The sequence below is a fragment of the Bradysia coprophila genome, assembly GCF_014529535.1.
Source record: "Bradysia coprophila strain Holo2 chromosome X unlocalized genomic scaffold, BU_Bcop_v1 contig_130, whole genome shotgun sequence".
In the NCBI taxonomy this organism is placed as follows: domain Eukaryota; kingdom Metazoa; phylum Arthropoda; class Insecta; order Diptera; family Sciaridae; genus Bradysia; species Bradysia coprophila.
The window spans coordinates 1,515,620-1,533,611 of NW_023503296.1; the positions used below are offsets into that span (position 1 = coordinate 1,515,620).

General features: G+C 37.9%; 3 protein-coding genes and 1 long non-coding RNA gene across 11 annotated transcripts in view; 1 reads left to right on the top strand and 3 right to left on the bottom strand.

The window, feature by feature from the left end:
• Positions 1-55: 55 nt before the first annotated feature.
• LOC119067881 (glutamate receptor U1-like) lies at positions 56-5,702 on the bottom strand. Of its 4 annotated transcripts, none has more exons than XM_037171158.1 (6): positions 5,193-5,702; positions 4,916-5,087; positions 4,556-4,857; positions 4,261-4,502; positions 644-1,006; positions 56-589 (listed from the first exon to the last, which is right to left on the bottom strand). In XM_037171158.1, the coding sequence occupies exons 1-6, from the start codon at positions 5,660-5,662 to the stop codon at positions 231-233; spliced, it is 1,908 nt and encodes a 635-aa protein (XP_037027053.1). In that variant the 5' UTR covers positions 5,663-5,702; the 3' UTR covers positions 56-230. The 4 variants fall into 4 exon arrangements, with proteins under 4 accessions (XP_037027053.1, XP_037027054.1, XP_037027055.1 ...); XM_037171159.1 differs by lacking the exons at positions 4,261-4,502; positions 4,556-4,857 and adding exons at positions 1,066-1,307; positions 1,362-1,663 and having other exon boundaries at positions 5,193-5,278; XM_037171160.1 differs by lacking the exon at positions 4,261-4,502 and adding an exon at positions 1,066-1,307 and having other exon boundaries at positions 5,193-5,278.
• LOC119067899 lies at positions 2,467-15,775 on the top strand. Its single transcript, XR_005086060.1, has 3 exons — positions 2,467-2,477; positions 14,105-14,109; positions 15,635-15,775. It is a non-coding gene; the product is annotated as an uncharacterized LOC119067899 (long non-coding RNA).
• On the bottom strand, positions 9,362-11,218 carry LOC119067887 (protein-serine O-palmitoleoyltransferase porcupine). The gene has a single exon (XM_037171169.1). It carries the CDS (start codon positions 10,870-10,872, stop codon positions 9,457-9,459), a length of 1,416 nt encoding a protein of 471 aa, XP_037027064.1. The 5' UTR covers positions 10,873-11,218; the 3' UTR covers positions 9,362-9,456.
• Positions 12,956-17,992, bottom strand: part of LOC119067880 (protein RUFY3) — an 18,230-nt gene continuing 13,193 nt past the window's right edge. For 4 of the 5 annotated variants that reach the window (XM_037171153.1, XM_037171154.1, XM_037171151.1 and 1 more), the window contains 7 exons: positions 17,583-17,837; positions 17,275-17,513; positions 16,956-17,214; positions 16,745-16,885; positions 15,941-16,038; positions 13,352-13,817; positions 12,956-13,241 (listed from right to left, as the gene is read on the bottom strand). In XM_037171153.1, the coding sequence (XP_037027048.1) occupies positions 13,098-13,241; positions 13,352-13,817; positions 15,941-16,038; positions 16,745-16,885; positions 16,956-17,214; positions 17,275-17,513; positions 17,583-17,837 (1,602 nt within the window). In that variant the 3' untranslated portion in view covers positions 12,956-13,097. Of the gene's footprint in view, positions 13,242-13,351; positions 13,818-15,940; positions 16,628-16,744; positions 16,886-16,955; positions 17,215-17,274; positions 17,514-17,582; positions 17,838-17,992 lie in introns of those variants that run through there. The other variant, XM_037171155.1, reaches the window with a different exon arrangement.

Below are 17,992 nucleotides of genomic sequence, written 5' to 3' on the forward strand. Positions count from 1 at the left end.
ACATTAAAGTCAGAGAGAGAAACGACAACAGTTTGAAACACGATATAGCTTCGTTCGTCTAATTCTAATTTTATTATGAGAAGAATAATGTTAAAACATTTTGATTCACACATTCCATCATTTGTGCCATTGAGCTGTGAGGCGGTTTACTCAAATGAGCGCCTGGCAAAGTTCGGCCGTGGTAAATTAAACTTAACTTTGCCTCACGTTCTTCGGTAACATTTCACCATTTATCGATTCACTTTAGGCGTGATCGGTATGTTTCGTAATCTCAAATAAACATTCCGGCACAGTTCACCGATAAATAGAGTCATGCTGAGCTGCATTCCAAATCCTAAAACATAAAGTGCCGATGAAAAGTGGATCATATCGACGGGGACAACATCGACATCTGAGCGTGCACATTTCGGTAAATGTGAGATCCAAGTTTTCCACACATGCGCGATAATTCCACTTTCATGAAGCTTTCTGATGCCAATTTTAATAAGCTCTCTTAGTGGCGACCGTTTCGGCACTCCCGGACTCGTTGGTATCTTCCCTACGTACTTAACTTGTTGCAATTCACACAACTCATCGTCGGTGAGGCTTGCTGGAATAAATGGAAATTAATTGTCGGATAATGAATGGATGATGTGTGGCGCACTTTTTAAAATTGCATAGGCAGCAATACCGTCGGTGTTAAATGCCAATGAGCCTTTCTTCACCAAGTCTAAGCCAGTGAACAATGGTAAGAATGGTATCGGCTGTTCCATGATTTTATTGTACATTTCAAGTGCCGACTCTTCAAAGACATGACTGAATACATCTTGAATGTATGGCAGTTCGTCCATCGCAAAGTCTAATCGAGTATGCAATAGCTGTTTCATTGTTTTAATGGTTTTGGGGGCTTCATTGAGCAAGGAACTGACGATGAAGCTACCGTAAAATTGGAAGATGACCAATGAAAACAGAAAGTAAGTCAGAGTGAAAATGCGTGTCGAAATAAACGATGGGTTGTCTGTACATCCTGTGTATTGATCGAGTTTATCGTGCCTGATGAGCCCTTTATTAAATCACAGAGGTTACCTTGCTGCAATAAGATTCCAAACATGCTCAGTACGCTATTGAAGTAGGAGTCATCATTCGATGTTGTTGCTATGGCTGCAGATTTTGCACTCAGACGATTTTCGAGTACAAAGAAATTTCGAATCAAAATCGAGGTGATAATTCCAATTATGAAAATTAGCAGCCACACCTTCCAAACGAATGGGGATAGAAAAATGTTTAACGCATCAACCGTCTTTGGGTGACGAAATATGAACAAAATTCTAGAAATCGAACAGTAATTTAGTATAGCCTACTATCCGGGAACACATACTTACTGAACATAAAAAGAGTTGGTTGTTGGTTCGTACACCCCATATCGATCACTTTCCCACCGAAGACCTGATATACCCATATCAATTTCTGAACGATTGAGTAACCCAAGCACTCCATTCCAAGAATTATTTCTTAATTTTCCCCATACACTTGTCCGGCGTATTGTCATTTTGAAATTGTACATTTCGCTCAGTATTTGAAAGACCCGCATGTTACTTTTACTCATATTATCCATGTAAAGATAACGCGGGTCATCCGAATAGATGTGCTCGACGAACGTTTTATTTGGAGGAAGTGCAGGTATCTGATTTAAAACGAATTTGACAATACCAATGAGCAGATTAAGTAAGGCACAGCATTACTGTAATGGCAGCAAAGAATGTTAGGCCCTCAAGATTGTGACGCCTGTCGAATTTAGTATTTGATTCGTTCATAACAAGGCCGGAGATTTCATTCCAATTTCCTATTCTTCCCATTTTGAAGGTTCCATTCCGCTTAACACTCGGATTGTACACGTCACTGAGTTGGTACTCACTGCAACAGTATCATAGAAATTCAATTATTGTCCGGATAAATCATTGAGTGAGATCAGTCAAGTCTTAAAAAAAGTTGTTGTGACGTAAAACTGGAATGCCAAAAAACAAAACAATAAAACTATTAAAGTTTTTGAATGATATTAACTGTAGCGTTGAAAGTTCGATGAAAGAGCTCCCTTGGGATCTGTAAAATTTAAGCTCGGAGATACTGATAAAAAGGAAGAACCATCCTCTTCGGTTTTGATTTAAATATCTCCCAAATGGAACTTGCGTCACTGCCGCTAAGCTAACTCGTAAACATGATATCACCCTTTCTAACTTAAAAATACGATCTACGACGGAACAACTACGGACTACTTTACTTTTTAGCTATCGCTTCAGCAACGACCACTTCAGCATCAACATTTATGTACTCTCCGCTCAACGTGGAAAACATTTTTTCAGCACTTCTGCCAAAAATCAGCCAGTGTCGTTCGTAGTGAAACATTGTCCTCTTCGATATTTCAGTTAGCATACTCATCGTTTCATTACACTCCCATTGAACGACCACACATATCGGATAGTTTACTCGGACAAAAAAGTGTTGATAATTGAAGTCGGCTACACTATCTCCACCAGACAAGTCCCAATGGTTGACATAGATGTCGTGGATTTTCAGATTATTTGTAATATCTTGCAGTTCAACCCAGTCGGTATCGGTACGTCTACATGCGACGAATAAAGACGCTCTAATATTATTCCACTGAAGATATTCATTGATGAGTGGAAAGTTGAAATTACTAGAAGACGCAATGTTCAATAGAGGCAGTAATACACACGCAACTGCTTGAATTTTCATTATGATTCGCTTAATGTCTCCGTAACGACTAAAACATTGTTTTGTATAAATAGCTCGATGCTGACATATCCCATTTTATTGAGGCAACCATAACTCTTTCCAATTTCTTTTCAATTTAATAAGGTAGCGGAATGTAATATCGCTCTTAATAATGCACTATACATGTGTCTGTTTTACAATCGAACTCACGTAAGTTCCTCGTTGCACGTATGTGCTGTTTGCGGTATGCCTTGAAACAGTATATATGGGCAATTCTATGAAACGGTTGCGTAGGAACGGCAATTTTGAGGGAGTTTCAGGACTCCTACGACTTTTTCAGCATCTAAAATGTTTTCGGAGTTCCTCGATTCACAAACAAAAACTGAAGTTCGTATTTTTGGAGCTTTTCTACTTCCTTAGTGTTTAACCGTTCCATACGTGACATCACAATGGAATAAGCCACATTCCTCATTTATTTAAAATATATTTTTGGATTGTGCAATTACTTTACTCGCCTTCGACTCATTTTACATTTATCACACTACTGTGAAAACAACAACTTTCCAGCAATGATATAATGTACCGGCAATGTCGTGCACCATTAATCGTTAAAATAAAAAGTTCAAGTAAATGGTTGCCATCACGAATACTATATTCTGTGACAATATAATTGTGAATTTACCAACCACAATTACTACGACAACATTGTTTTTCGATTATATTTCAGTTGCCATTACGCATAATTCGTACTTTGAAAAAATAATTCCGGCACAGTTCACCGATAAATAGAGTTATGCTGAGCTGCATTCCAAATCCTAAAACATAAAGTGCCGATGAAAAGTGGATCATATCGACGGGGACAACATCGACATCTGAGCGTGCACATTTTGGCATATGTGAGATCCAAGTTTTCCACACATGCGCAATAATTCCAGTTTCATGAAGCTTTCTGACGCCAATTTTAATAAGCTCTCTTAGCGGTGACCGTTTCGGCAATCCCGGACCCGTTGGTATCTTCCCTACGTACTTAATTTGTTGCAATTCACACAATTCATCGTCTGTGAGGATTGCTGAAATGAAAGGAAATTAATGGCCGACGAATGGAAAGAATCGAGTTATTCTGAGGCGCACTTTTTAAAATTGCGTAGGCGTAAATGCCGTCCGTGTTAAATGCCAATGAGCCTTTTTTCACCAAGTCTAAGCCAGTGAACAGTGGTAAAAATGGCTTCGGCTGTTCCATGATTTTATTGTACATTTCAAGTGCTGACTTTTCAAACACATGACTGAATGTGTCTTGAATGTATGGCAGTTCATCCATAGCAAAGTCTAATCGAGTATTCAAAAGCTGTCTCATTGTTTTAATGGTTTTGGGGGCTTCATTGAGCAAGGAACTGATGATGAAGCTACCGTAAAATTGGAAGATGACCAATGAAAACAGAAAGTAAGTCAGAGTGAAAATACGTGTCGAAACGATGGGTTGTCTGCACATCCTGTTGATGAATGATAAACTAATACCTGATGAGCCCTTTACTAAATCATGAAAGTTACCTTGCTGGAATAAGATTCCAAACATGCTCAGAACGCTGTTGAAGTAGGAGTCATCATTCGATGTTGTTGCTATGGCTGCAGATCTTGCACTTAGACGATTTTCGAGTACAAAGAAATTTCGAATCAAAATCGATGTGATGACTGCAATTGCGAAAATTAACAGCCACACCATCCAAACGAATGGTTTTATAAAAATATCTAGCGCATCAACAATCTTCGGATGACGAAATATGAACAAAATTCTGGAAATCTAGCGGTAATACAAAAATCGACCAACCGAGAACGATATACTCACTGAACATAGAAAGAATTGGTTGTTGGTTCGTACACCCCATATCGATCACTTTCCCACCGAAGACCTGATATACCCATATCAATTTCTGAACGATTGAGTAACCCAAGCACTCCATTCCAAGAATTATTTTGTATTCTTCCCCACAGAGTTGCCCGTCGTATTGTCATTTTGAAATTGTACATTTCGCTCAGTATTTGAAAGACCCGCATGTTACTTTTACTCATATTATCCATGTAAAGATAACGTGGTTCGTCCGAATAGATGTGCTCGATAAACGTTTTATTTGGAGGAAGTGCAGGTATCTGATTTAAAACGAATTTGACAATACAAATCAGCAGATTAAGTAAGGCACAGCATTACTGTAATGGCAGCAAAGAATGTGAGGCCCTCAAGATTGTGACGCCTGTCGAATTTAGTATTTGATTCGTTCATTATAAGACCGGAGATTTCATTCCAATTGCCTATTCTTCCCATTTTGAAGGTTCCATTCCGCTTAACACTCGGATTGTACACGTCACTGAGTTGGTACTCACTGCAACAAGATTATAGAAATAAAATTGTCCCACGGTTTCAGTCACTTAATAACGGTCGTTTTCTAACTTAGAAATTAGAAAGACCTACAGACAAACAAATTTACTTTTTAGCTATCGCTTCGGCAACGACCACTTCAGCATCAACATTTATGTACTCGCCGCTCAATGTGGAAAACATCTTTTCAGAACTTTTGCCAAACATCAGCCAGTGTCGTTCGTAGTGAAACATTGTCCTCTTCGATATTTCAGTTAGCATTCTCATCGTTTCATTACACTCCCATTGAACGACCACACATATCGGATAGTTTACTCGGACAAAAAAGTGTTGATAATTGAAGTCGGCTACATCATCTCCACCAGACAAGTCCCAATGGTTGAAATAGATGTCGTGGATTTTCATATTATTTGTAATATCTTGCAGTTCAACCCAGTCTGTACGTCCACATGCTACGAATAAAGTCGCTCTTATGTTATGCCACTGCAGATATTGTGTGATGAGTGGAAAGTTGAAATTGCTAGAGGACGTAAATTTCAATAGAGTCAGTACTACACACGCAACTGCTTGAATTTTCATTATGATTCGTCAAATGTCTCCGTAACGACTAAAACCATGTTTGGTATTAATATCTCGATGCGGACATTCTATTTTAATGTGCACAATTACCCTTGACAATAAAATTGATTTCATTATTTAAAAACGCATAATAACTTCCAGTAACAGAACGAAAAGCGCCAACCAATTTATAGGCTTTGAATTTGAGTGGTTCCAGTATCGATTGTGTTGCGACTGCTTTTTTGTTACTGTGAGCATGCATACGTAATCAGTTCACCCACACTCGTAATCAGTGATCCGATATGGTCGAACCGTATAGTGGTGTTGGCCAAGGAATTGGAGACACATTGTGTGAGCAAAACTCCCATTTAGGCAGTACCTCCTTTTGCATATTGCCCTTTATGAGCTAGTTAAAACAATTAAATTTGGCGCCCAGCCCAAGGCGGACCTTGGCCCAGCCTACATACTTAGCGCAAATTTAAAAAATTTCACGTGGCTCCGAAAAGCTAACGACGACAGCGCCGGACTGATGTGTGGGAAGCGACTTTAGAACAATTAGTCCAAGCACAGAAAGGAACAGTGTACATTGGATTTTGGGACAACATATGCCATTGGAATGGCAAAAACCTGTACAAAATCGCAAAACAAGTTCAAGGTCAAGATTGGCCTTCATTATGATTTCCCTTTGCAACAAAAAGTTGACAGCGCTTCCACAGAGTCCTACTTTCCTACTTTGTCCTACATTTTGAAAATTCGTCCTACTGTCCTGCGTAGGACATTTTTGCTAAACCATTCTCATACATTTCTATAAAAATAATACTTTTATTCGGTTCCTACTGTAGTCTGCAGTCGAATTTAATGACCAAGGTACATGGAGAGTCAACTTGTACGTGAAAATCACAATCACACAATCTGTTAATAGTAGATTATTCACCTCTGTCCACATGTTTATTTAGACACTTGGGTAGTTATTGCATGAACCGAAGGCGAATGGTATAACCCCAAGTGTCTAAATAAACATTTGGACAGAGGTGAATACGCTATTTTATGTACCGACGGCGAAATAATAGAACTTTTTCACTGCTATTAATTCACCTAGATAGACAAGTAAGGCCACTAACGTGGCACTCCCGTTTCTCAATTTTATATCGATCTGTATAGTCTTATGAATATTTGAATTGTTGTGGGCAAACAAACCCTATTTTGGATCAGCCGTAGATAAATAAGATAATATTTGAAAAATATTTACAAGATTCATTTTCGATTTTCTTACAACTTGATTTGTAAGAAATCGAAGAAATTTTTTATTTGTAATTTGTTATCTGTACTTTAAAAAGATACAAGGTTTTACAGGTCGGAATGACGGCTAAGCCTGACCACCTTTCCTCAAATAAATCAATAAACACTTCAAAAAAAAAAAAAAGATTTGTGACAATTCATCAGATTATACAATCCTAAAAAGATTTTAATTCATTGGAAATTACAATTGACGATTTCATAGTATAGACCGAGGGAGACGTTTGGGGCTGTTTTCAAAGAAAAGCATCGGATATCCTACGGCTTAATCCTAAAAAAATGGTCTTGAAGGTCTTATCGGCTAAGCTGTGGAAGGCCGTTTTCGAAAATAGGCCTTGCAGGTCTTGTCGACTGACTTCTGGGAGACCGTTTTCGAAAATAGGCCTTGTAGGTCTTGTCGACTGACTCCTGGGAGACCGTTTTCGAAAATTGGCCTCGTAGGTCCTGTTGACTAACATCTGAACAGCAATTTTCGAAAATTGGCCTCGTATGTTTTGTTGACTGACTCCTGGGAGACCGCTTTCGAAAATAGACCTTGTAGGTCTTGTCGACTGATTCCTGGGAGACCGTTTTCGAAAATTGGCCTTGTAGGTCATGTTGACTGACATCTGGGAAGCTGTTTTCGAAAATTGGCCTCGTAAACTTACTCCTGAGAAGCCGTTTTTGAAAAATGGCCTCCGACGTCCTGCCGGCAGACCCCTGGGAGGCCACTTTTGAAAAATGGCCTCCGACGTCCTGCCGGCAGACCCCTGCGAGGCCGCTTTTGAGGCCTGCGGACAAACAAACTCGAAAAATATTTTTTGGACCAGGCCCAGACACATAATAGATAATAGATAATAGAAAATATATATCTGATAGATAATAGATAGATAGATGGATAGATAGATAGATATATGGATAGATATATAGATAGATAGATAGATAGATAGATAGATAGATAAGTAGATAGATAATAGGATAGTTAATCGTAAGATAGGTAATAGTTAGATAGATAGATACATAATACATAAACAGGTAGTAAATATATTGTATTGATAGTATAATGTTGGGCTGCGGACAAACAAACGCAATTTTTTTTTGAAGACCCGTTTCTCTATCGAGAAACGGGAATAAAAAAAACTTATCTTAGAGAAGATCTGGTAGATTCGGATAAAGACGAGAATTACTCTTCTGTGACTTACATTTTCCTTCTCCCTCCGTTCGTGCAATGAACAATTTTGAACAATGGATTCACACATTGTATGAATGTTTCGCAAAATTATTCGACTTCCGTTAGTGATTCATTAGTGGTTGGACTAAGCCTAATCCGTCCTTTACTTCTATATACTCAGTGAAGAGTATAACCTGAAGTGAATCACAGCGAGCTGGCATTCCTCATCTTCATTCCACAGCTGAAATGCCTATCAAGTGAAGCTAAAAAAATAAAATAAAATGGGAACATACAGAGTTTAGACACTCTTCCCTTACACCGGACTCACGTTAAGTGAATGACCTCTAGAACTAGCGGCGGTCCAAAAACCAGAGTGACTATCTTTAATTGTTTCCGCTAGCCTCTTACACAAGACAGCAGTAAATCTTTCAATTGAACTAGCGTTTGAAAGTTTACATAAGTGATATGATTGCCAACTACTGATGGAAAATCGAGTGTCAAAGAAAGCTACATTCCCAAAAAAATGAGAAGCAGAATACAAAACATAGTCACAGTCAACAAATGAATCTTGTTTAATGGAGTTATATTTGATTCATTCCACAACACTGGTCATGATATCTGAGATTTCATCACACCGAAAGTAAACCGTAAAAGTCTTGAAATTGGTGCTTGTCAGCACGAAGAAGTCAAGCCAGAGTACGAGAAAAGAGGAACAAGAAAGGTAGAATGTCGTAGTTAGGTCGGGCACTGAAATACAAATATGAACTATGAAGAAGTCCTATCACTCTTCATGTGAAAATATTGTCCTACCGAAGGACAGGAAATTTTTACAGGGACCACTGAATTGATTATGGAACATAGGCGCTGACATCAATTCTATTTCCGAAAATGGAATTACCTTCGCCATTCGGCTTTTAAATCTCTGACAAATTACAGTACCTGATCACCACCACCAATTGTCACATCTAACACTTTGACGTCGTTTCGACTAATATTAGAGTGGGTGTGGGTTGGTCAAAAGTTATTACTGGCAAAGGGTGACTGAGCTTTAGTAGCGTCGCTAAATTCTTAGTTGCTCTCAACCTACAATCTATTTTCCTAAAGAACCACGTTGTGGGTCGTTAATCCTTCATGAAGTAATCAATTGAAGTTTTCTACCATTTTTATTTAGATTGATTTGTCGCTCTCATTCTGATGGATTTTACCTATTTCTTTACAATGCCAGAAATGTGTTGAAGCACCATCCTTGTCACGAAGAAAACATCGCCTTATCGTAAGATTGACCAAAGTTTATTTCACGTAAAAAAATACATTTTATCACAGTTTGTGCCTATGACGCACATAGTAGTTCATATATCAGGTCCAGATCTTAGTTTTCGATAAAATAATACAAAATGTAGAAAGCGAATATCAACCAATGGCCCAGAAAATACAACGAACTCCATTTGTCCAACGTATCTTGGTACGAAAATCCATTTTCGTCTGCATGCGCAAATGCATCAAACATAACACCCAAATAGGTCAAATGTACCATGGCTAAAATGCCAAAGAACACGTTAGCAGTCAGAACAGCAGGATGACGCCATTTGTGACGGTGATTGCAGTTTTGATTGCAAGAATTGGCTAATAAGCAAGCATCGAAAACTGTTGCAAACGACTTCCGCAGTCTGTACTCCACATAAGTAGCGATGCCGAGCGTCAATAAAACGGCAGCAATGGGAAAACTGAGACCATGCAATAGAGTAGAAATAACATATGTGGAGAGAATGGCCTTAAATGCACCGTATTTCCGTAACGTACGGAACACATAAGCCTTCAACCATCTGTGCATCGAAATGTTCCACACAACCACTACACCAACGAGTGAACGTGGAACTTCAATCTGCCAAGGTTTCGTTATCGTGTAGCCCAGGACTTTGTTCTGTTCCTCTTGGTAACCACCCATCAGCATCATCGATTGTGATAGGAATGTGACGAAATAATGACTGAATCGGTACGACATCGCATCCCGGTACGCTGTTATCCATTTCCATGAACTGTCGGCAATGAAATACGCGATCAAGCAATTTGAGCATAGCACACAAATGACTGATATCAGAACGTTGACAAAAATCCAGTATGCCCAATGAAAATTCGAGTTCCTTCGATTCTTCTTAAATATTTCCACGTACTCACTGTACGGTATCCATGGGCCAAGCGAAGAATTCGATGGACATAACAGATAGCCAATGCTTTCCAGGAAGTTTGGGAGTTGGGATATTTTCTTGGAATCCACATCGAAGCCAATCGAAATACCCTTCATCACCATTACCATTTGAGCGCCTCGCAATTTATGCCATTGTTCAGCGTTGATTTGTGACAATTCTCCAATGACCAAGTAAATTATGGTGAAGGCAGCTACAACGTAACCGTAATGCTGCCTCAACAACTTTTGAACGCCAATCAGAATACTATAGATTGTCAGTGCTAGAACGAAAACGTAACACGATCCAACGCCCATTGTTAGGTACAAGATAGCTCCTCCGCATGTAATTGAAAAGAAATGTTTCACATTGACAGGTACCGGTAGAAATGTTGTTGTTATGCGAAAAATAAAGTTCCAAATCAGGAATGTGGCCACATAGGACGAAATTTGTGCAATCGATGGCTGAATGCAGTAGGTCCATGTATCGCGCACCGTTTGCGGTTGCACCTCCAATTCATCGTAGAACATATCGTCCGGATCGTAGGGATGCTCATCGTAATACTCGTCGTATCCCATTCCGTCGTAATTTAAGCCATTCATTTGAACCAATTTATTTTCGTTTGTCTCGTTCGATTCCCTAGTTCCCTAGCACACCAACGGAAAATACTTTTAACAACAAGAACAACCGTAAACTAATTTATTCGATAAACTGACACTGTTTGTGTAACATTTTCTTTTCTTCTGGAGAAGGTAAATGTTTGAAAAAAAAAACATGCAAACAAAACACATGAAGAGCGGCTTGATTCTTCTTCCTTTTGTCCTTATCGAAAAAAGACTTTGAATGCACATACACGTTTCACTTCTTCTTTGTGTGTTTTTTCCAGGTTTTTGAATGGAATAAATTAAATTAAATACTACAACAGCACCTCCAGCCCGAGCAGCCGGTTGTAGTATGTATATTATTAAGAATAGATGCCATTTGTGTTGCATATTGTTTAAATACAACAGTTGAAATTAAGGTTTACATAACAAGTTTTGGCTTGTTTTTTCTACAAAAATCTCTAATGAACCAATGAATGTACAAACGAGGTATGGCCTGTTCATACAAACCGGAGGACATGGCGATTTCAGCGATTTCATATAAACAAACTCCATGAGAGGTGAGTTTGTTTAAATGGAATCGCTATGTCCTCAGTTACATTCAAAGTTTGACATTCGACCATACCTTGTGTTGACGTTCATTGTAATCAACAACCTATCGTTAAATTAGTTATTTATGCAACTTAGTCACGAATAATAAAAGTTTCGTTGGCTTAATTATGGCATTATATCCTGTCACATATTCACATCGAAAACGACGACAAAAATAATGACAAGCACTGCGTTATATGGTCCTTTACATGGTAAAATGCATGTTAAAAAAATTGAAGTACAAGATTTGAAATCAACAGAATAAAAATGCTTTGATCGATGAAAGTAATATTTAGACCCGATTAAACCAATGAAAGTTATATTCTATAGGTATGTCAAAATTTGTATGGAGCGGAGGAAATAGCGATTTCTTATAAAGAAACTCACCTCTCAATGATTTTCACTGAAAGGTGAGTTTGTTTATATGAAATCGCTTTTTCCTCCGGCTTGTATGGACAGACGATACCTCTTTTGTACATTCATTGGATACTACTGGACCGGTAGTACTGGTCAAAAACTGATCTCATCATAAGAATACAGTTTTGGTGGGTTTCGTTTGTTTCTTTCGTTTTATTTGTTCCACACTTATTCCACCACATAGAAGTAGCGTTTTTCTTTACGTTTCTTTAATTCCACACGTATGTGTGAGTGAAACGACACTTCTTTTGTTGCCAACATGTAGAGCGATGTGGAAAAATCGGAACAATTAAAACTGTAGAATGCTAACCAATTGCAAACTTACATTGACTTGAGTCTACCTCTATGGGTTATGCTGAAAACAAACGAGGCATTCAAAACATGTTTTGGTCCTTGTTTTCATGACGAAATTGTCGCAACTGTCAAATAAAGTTAGAAATTTCTCTATCGAAAATTGCGATTGCTGCATCTGTCAATGAAAACTAGGACCAAAACACGTTTTCAATGCCTCGTTTGTTTTGAGCATTTATGCTTGCCATCTGTAACATGGTATGTAACTCGGTTATAAATGCCAAGGCTGTATACTCACCTACTCTGATGATTCTCGTCGTCTTGATGATGTGGTGAAATTTTTTACATGTAAAATCATCAGAAGTGGTGTGTTCCCGCATATCTAATAAAATGGCGGTCTGTTATTCTTACCTCTCACAGAAGTTTAGATTCCAAATGTTTCGAACAGATTGATATAATCTCTTACTTCATTGTTCTTGACGTAAACATTTCGTTTTTGTTGATATGATTGCTTGCAAAAGATTGTACTCAGTTCGATTGCCAGATTACGTTCACCCACCGAAGTCATCGCTTACTTTGTGCCCGGCGATCAGAGTAGTATAAAGCATCTGATAAACACATTTCTTGTTCAAAATTATCTTAGGGATTCCTTGTAGAAACTACTACAGTGTCAAGGAGCACCAGGAGCACATCATTTTATGACAAGCAAAATGTTAAGAGACAAAACGGTTCTTGTTCAGATTCCTTGAAAAATATATTAAATTCTGAGTTTCTGTTCTTTTTATCATCTTTTTTACAATCAAAATATATAGTTTAGCAGGAGCTGATTATTACGTAATATTCTTCAACGCAACATCATTCTAACAGTTAAGGCATTTTCGTTATTTTCAAAATAAAATTTGTTGTTAAATGAACATCATCAAAAACTAGTTTCTCGGTGCATTAATGATTTCCCAGCATCCGTCACAAACGCGTACTGGTTTTCCAAATTGTCCCTGATCGTTCGGTAGTGGTGCTAATTGTTCCGAGCAACTGTTGCAAAATATCTCGCCACAGTTTCGACAGTGGTGCTGCAATCAGAATTTTGTTATAACTTCAATCAGACACCATTTTGTAATAAACAAGTCTTTAAACATGGTAATTGCAAAATGCTACTGAATATGATTCAAAAATTCCATACCTTCCGTTTAGTTAAACTAAACTCCCTATTACAGCCGCGACATTTCGACGACATGCTGTCCGGTGTCCAGGTACCAATGCCATCAGCATTCGAATTTTTGTTGCTTTCTTTCAAATTCACCTTCTCCTGCAATTCGGACACCTGCAATTTACTGACACTCAACTGTATGCCAAGTTCCTCCAATGTTGTTTGTGCCTCAGACCATTGTTTCTTCAATTTGTCCAGTTCCTGCCGGACTCGCTCATGTTTCCGTGCATCATCGTGCAATTGTTTTATGTTGCACTGTAAGTTATTGATTTGTTCGATTTTGTCGGACTCGCTTTGCTGTACTTCCATGCGATAGCCGCGCTCTATTCGCAGCTCAGCTTCAGCTTGTGACGCACGCTCTTCGCAAGCAATATTTTTCAACGCTAATGCTTCGGATTTGTCTTGGAGAACTATTAGACCGGCCATTTCGGACATATATCTAATGAATGAGAGAAAGTTTGAGTAAGTACATAGATGCAGGTCGGTATAAGCAGTATAGGGTTCCTGTTGAATGAAACGAGCTGATTAAAATGACTGAATTCACATACATTCTGTGTCATAAACATATCGATCGGCACACAATGATTTTCTCTCTGATATACAAAAACGTTACTTTTCATTCTTCCATCCCAACCCGAACTTATCGAATTTCACTGCTTTTATTGTGTCCACTTTAAATTTGGTGCGATTGTATGAGTAAAGATATATTCAAACTTATGATTCGAGCAACAGTAAACTATTTCGTTCATCTTGGGTACGAGGTCCGAATTTTCCATATAATTTTTTCATTTTTATTGCATGGTAGAACTAGATAACGCGATAGCATGAAGCATTAAATAGTTACACGTAGCATTGTAGCTTTTATCGATAATATAGGTTAGAACAATTTACGGAAGCAGGAGACTGCTTTACTTTCGAAAGGGAAGATCATTTTAAAACACAACATAGTTCTGAGTTTAAACTCGTCAGTTCTATCCATTGAATTAGCTATTGAATTGATACGATCATAAGTGTGTCCTGTCCACGCCCTTACGCCATTTAGCTCTCTGTTTGCGATGTTAGCTGTAAGAGAGGTAAACGGCGTTAGTGCGATTACAACTTAAATGGTTCGTTCTTACGGTAACTACAATACCTAAAATATTTACTTCCACTTAACGTTCTGCTCTACTCTAAGAACAATCTAATAATCCAAACTTATTCGAAAGCATGGAAATGTATGGGAATCAGTATATGATTGACAATCACAGTAGATTTTGTGTTTCCAGACCCAAGCTTCGATTGAAGGTCATCCAACACCGAAGAAAAATTACAGACGAGCCAGACCTAGGCCGAACCGAAAACGTTTAGTGTCAAGCTAGTATGCAATAAGAAGATTGATAGGACATATTCCTCGATATCATTTCGTTATTCGAACAACTCAAAAACCCGAATGAATTCGGCTACTCCAATATTTGTACTCGAAATTAAATAAAAACTGATTATTCTCGCAGAAAACGACGTCTCCAGGGAAGAACTGAACTCATAAGGACTTTCGAGTAACGTTATTGGAGTACCCGATTTCGATTAGGTTTTCAAATTAATTTAATAACGAAATTCAGTTCGTTTTTTGAATAACGTTATTCCAACAACCGAATTCAATTTTGGAACTGTTGAATAACGTTGTTCGAGTAACAGAATTCATTTTTTTTTTCGTTTATAACGTTGTGGATGGCTGTCGGTCATGTGGCAAAGTTCAGCAGTCAGCAATGTATAATTAATAGAATGTAATAGGTGAATGAAGTTTATCCTGCACCTAAATGGCAGCCTGGGACTGTTGTGCGTAATTGTTTATTGACGTACCAATATGGTAAGTTAATTTTAAAGAGGGTTCCTTAACTATCGCTGTAACGCCTTGAACCCAAAAGAGTTTTTAATTATGTTGCTGTCTAATTGCAAAGTTGAAGTGTCTGTGATTATGTAAATTAACGAAACGATCAAAAGTAAAATGAAAAATCATTGAAACTCAATTGCAGTACGTCCAGTATTAATAAATATATTTTTTATTGGATAAATTCATAAAGCTTAATTGAATAATTACATTTTGTTTTCCTTCATTTTAATTGTTTAATTTGCCTCTATACGAATAAAATAAATTTTATCAAAAAAAAACTTTTCATTCAGGAACCTTCCATTTAAAATATTTAAGTAATTTGGTATAACAGTTAAAGCATTGCTCGCATAAGTAAAAAATGTTCTTCTTCAATTCTTTGCTGATAGTCAAACCAAGAAATCAGTAACGTGTCGTTATACCTTTGCCGATTAAATTGTACAATTAATGCCCATTGTCACATTCTTAACACTAAAAATCCGTTTTTTTGCGGGTTTAATCCTTCTGTGATATACAGATCAACACCCCACAGACAGTTAAACTGGAGTTCCATTATGACTAGATAATAAACATCCTAACTCTGATTATTTTTTCGATATTTTCTCCTAGCTTGAAACGAGTACGAAATTCATTGTTTGCCGATCTCATTCATTCACACCACTCCTAACTGAAAACAACAGAAGAAGAAGACATACTTGTTTTGTAGTTGAGTTATAGCATTCTGCATGGTCTCCTTTTGTGACTCAAGCTTCGACAACAATTCACTTTTATGCTTTAGGGACGCTTCGCACTCCTATAAATTAGTATTTCTGGTGTTAACAAAAAATAAAATAATTTTTTTATAATTTAGCAGCAAGAGACAGATAGAGTGGTTCGTTACGACACAACGACTAATCGGATTTATAATCCGGAAATAATGAGCAAACAAAAGGGTGTCGACCCTTTTTCGAATCTACGGTTTTTGTGTTAATAAGCAAGAGAATCAGACTTATTCGATATAGTTTTATAGATTTGGAACAATCAATTTTATATATAATGTAGGTGTATCGGTATGTATTCACACACTAATTCTCTGCATCTTTACTGGTGTCCTCCTTAATCGTTTCGTCCACGGTACCGGAAGGTGATTTTCGAATTTTATTTGCATTAAACGGAGGAATCGGATCAATGTAATGAATTTTCTTATTCGGTGGACCCGAATCGTGCTTCGATTTGGTTAATTGTGATATCGACGACGACGATGGCGTCCGACTGTGACCGTGACCATGACCTTCTTCGTTCGATTTGTTTTCCAATGTTTGCAGAATTTTACCAATTTGTGAGGCTTTTATTTGCAGCCGAGCGACCATGTCACCCTTTTGTGTTAGTTCGAACTCACATTCCTATTTTGTTAATGTAATTTACTTTTACAATTTCGTCAAAGTATTAGGGCCGTAAACAATAACGATGGGAGGGGAAGAATTTAATCATCGAACCGGAAATCGGTCATAAAATCTTACCTGCAACTTTCGATACATTTCTAAATTGATTTGTTTAATATCATCCAACTGTCTACGTAGCGAAACTATCGTATCTTGTTTCTCGTGAATATCTTTTTCCAGTAGCTTCATTGCCATTTCCGTTTCAGCTTTCAGTGACATCTATCGAATAAAACTTAACTTAAACGAAAAAATTGTCGACAAGGAAAATGAAAGCTGAAACGACTTTAACCTGCAACTCTAATTCCCGCTCAACTTCATGCTTCTTCTTCTTTTCGTCTGCTAACGCTTCTGCCATTTCGGGATCAAATTTGTCGAGAATGTTTGTACTATCGGCCGTCGAAACCGTATTCGACCTATTTTGACGAAGAGCTAAATTTTCCGATTGCAATGCCATCAAACTATTCCGTGCTATAGCCAAGTCTTCTTTCATTAACGCATTTGTTGTCGTTAACGTTTCCACTTTGGCTTGCAAGTTCCCAACTGTTGCGCTAGAAGAGGACATTGCGTTTCATTTCAAGTTTCCGAGTACGTTTTCTGTTAATCTTTACTTTAAATGACGATTTAACTCTTCTATGTAGTTCTTCTGATCGAGAACGGCCGACATATTGCCTGCAGCTCCCTCAATTGCATTGTGTGCGGCATCATCCTCTGGACTTGACCGAGAGCTCGAACGTAAGTATAGTGAAAAGTCAATAACACCCTGTTGTGAGTCCAAGTCCTCTTCTTTTACACATAAATTACAGTCAATCACATTCAATCCAACTAAAATTCCAAAAATGACCATAACCTTGAAAAACAATTCATTTTAGTTAAACTATCAGTTCGGTTACAGTTTGCCGGAGGGTGTCAAACTCACTTCATCGCTCATCATCAAAGCGTGTGGTTCATAATATTCAGCTAATGCCTCATCTTTGTGTTCCATTAACGCCTGCAAATAATCAGCTAATTTTTTCTGCATTAATGCTATTCGCAACCAAGCCCTAGCCCGACCCATATGTGTTCGCACGGTAGGCAGATCTCGAACACTAGCTGTGATATCCTGTGCTTCGTAGCAATATTTCTCCACACTTTGTAAAATATCCCAGAGTTCTTTTTTCGGGCCAAGAAGACCCTAAAATTAATGCGATCAGTACAGTGGAACTGTGATTCTTTTGCCTTGAGAAGAAAAATTATAGCTGAGAGGACATATGGGAAAAGGTACTGCATAGCATAATTCGTCCGTCCTCCCCGCTTTAAATCTTTTAGTCAGAATCACATGATGTTTTG